The sequence below is a fragment of the Sphaeroforma arctica genome (assembly GCF_001186125.1).
Source record: "Sphaeroforma arctica JP610 unplaced genomic scaffold supercont1.2485, whole genome shotgun sequence".
Taxonomy (NCBI): Eukaryota; class Ichthyosporea; order Ichthyophonida; genus Sphaeroforma; species Sphaeroforma arctica.
The window spans coordinates 2,914-5,486 of NW_014038073.1; the positions used below are offsets into that span (position 1 = coordinate 2,914).

The window sequence follows — 2,573 nt, forward strand, 5'->3', positions numbered from 1 at the left end:
CTCTATATATATATGTGTGTGTCTACTATATATATATATATATATATATATATTAATATATATATTTATATATATATATATATATATATAATTATATGTATATATGTATGTATATATATATGTATGTGTATATTATATACCCCAATCAGCACTCTGCCCGTCCACGCCTGCACCTACCACTGGCCATAGTTGCATGTACTTCGTTTCAGTTTCTAACACTATTCTCCTTCACAGCGTCTCAGCATTAATTGCAATGGATAGTTCCCATAAACTAGTTAGCTTCCGTTCGAGTCGTACCCCGCCGTTCATACACAACCCAACTAACCTCTGACTAAGGCTAATATGTCTTAACATCTTCTTTCTCACTGCTTCTTATCCCCGTATAGTCTATATCAACCCAACAGACATAGGCCAGCATATGCCCCCTCACCTCGCATGCTTTGCTTACATCGCACGTCTCTCCACTCAGCTCGTCGGGTGCATGGCCTATGACTGTGTGATGAACGAGTGGGTGTGGGTGGTAACGTGTCTCGAGTGCGGAGATGACCTTCACAAGGTTAAGAATGTTGTAAGGGGTTGTCCAACACGCTTACGGTGCAGACAGTGCCACACAGCCATGGTATTGACCGTTGAGGGAGTCAAGGTGGGCCGGACTGTTGCTGGGGCTAAGCATGCGTCTCTGCTAGAGGGTGTGACAGCCAAAGAAAAGAGGTATATTTATCGCGTGTTGTTTTTGTGTATATTTCTAATTGATCTTATGTATGTATGTATGTTTTTATGTATGTATGTTTGTTTGTTTGTATGTATGTATGCATGTATGTATGTATGTATGTATGTATGATTGTATGTATGTATGTATGTATGTATATTTGTATGTATGTATGTATGTATGTGTGTATGTTTGTTTGTATGTATATATGTATGTATGTATGTATGTATGTGAGGCCACATCATACGTTCTTTGGGCCATTATAACAGCCCAGAAGAAGTAGTAATCATTTGGTACGCGAATGTTTGTATTTATCGCACATACTCATACACGTGAGTGTATCAGTGCAAAGAACTGAGTATTTACTTATGATTTTGAATGTCGAGAAGTGAATAGAGCAACCCGTGTGTATACACTATACTATGTGTGTATAAACATTTACCAGCATATGTGTACGTGTGGTACATACACTATACTATGTGCGTAAAACCGTTTACAAGCATATGTACGGATGATACATACACTATACTATGTGCGTATAAACGTTTACAAGCATGTGTACGGATGGTACATCCATCATGCTATGTGCGTATAAACGTTTAGAAGCAAATGTCTGAGTGTACTCACCAATCTGGGAAGAGTACCATATAACTTAACCAAGGCCAAGCCATGCAGGCTTATTAGAAGTGGTTTAAAAGAGCTATGATAACAAGATAGTACCCCAGACGCGCCTCAATACACCGCTCTGCACAGAGATGTGGCGGCAGGAATAGTATGTACGAGCGCAATGTTTCTTGTTTGAGGGAGCATTGTTTATTGTTTGAGGACCCAGAGTGTGTTTAAGAGATACGTTTGATGGTCGACCTTAGAGTGAGGTGTTGGCTTAAGGTGTGGCTAGAGGGGCAGATGGCATGCCCGCAAAAGCAGCGCATGTGGTGATGCTTCAGCCCTCGATTCTGTTAAGAATGGTGACAGATACAACCTAATTATGTATATATACAGAATCCTGTTAATAATGGTATCAAATACAACCCAATTATGTATATATGCAGAATTCTGTTAATAATGGTATCAAATACAACCCAATTATGTATATATGCAGAATTCTGTCAACAATGGTAACAGATACAACCCAATTATATATATAAACAGAATTCTGTTAATAATGGTAACAGATACAACCCAATTATATATATAAACAGAATTCTGTTAATAAAGGTAACAGATACAACCCAATTATGTATATATACCGAATTCTGTTAATAAAGGTAACAAATACAACCCAATTATGTATATATGCTAAATTCTATTAATAATGGTAACAGATACAACCCAATTATGTATATATACAGAATTCTGTTAATAAAGGTAACAAATACAACCCAATTATGTATATATGCAGAATTCTGTTAATAATGGTAACAAATACAACCCAATTATGTTTATATGCACAGTACTCTCAATTATGGTAACAAATACGACCCAATCATCTCTATATACACAGTTAGTTCTACTAATAATGGTACTAAATACGATCCAATGATCTGTATATGCACAGTTTTACTAATAATGATATTAAATACGACCCAATGATCTGTATATGTACAGTTCTACTAATAATGGTACTAAATACGACCCAATGATCTGTACATGCACAGTTCTACTAATAATGGTACTAAATACGACCCAATGATCTGTATATGCACAGTTCTGCTGACAAAGGGAAAGGTGCCGTGCCTCTGGTAGTGGGAGAGCCCTTACCGAAGATGGGCACGTGTAAACACTACTCCAAATCCAACCGATGGCTGCGATTCGCATGTTGTGGGAAGGTAGGTGGTGTCTCCAGACGCACTCCTGGGGGCAT

General features: G+C 37.7%; 1 protein-coding gene across 1 annotated transcript; it reads left to right on the forward strand.

The window, feature by feature from the left end:
* Positions 1–469: 469 nt before the first annotated feature.
* Positions 470–711, forward strand: SARC_12667 (hypothetical protein; the record flags this gene model as incomplete). Its single annotated transcript, XM_014293221.1, has 1 exon — positions 470–711. A coding segment is annotated over one exon (242 nt), but the record flags the coding sequence as incomplete, so codon positions are not given.
* Between the last annotated feature and the right edge of the window lie 1,862 nt (positions 712–2,573).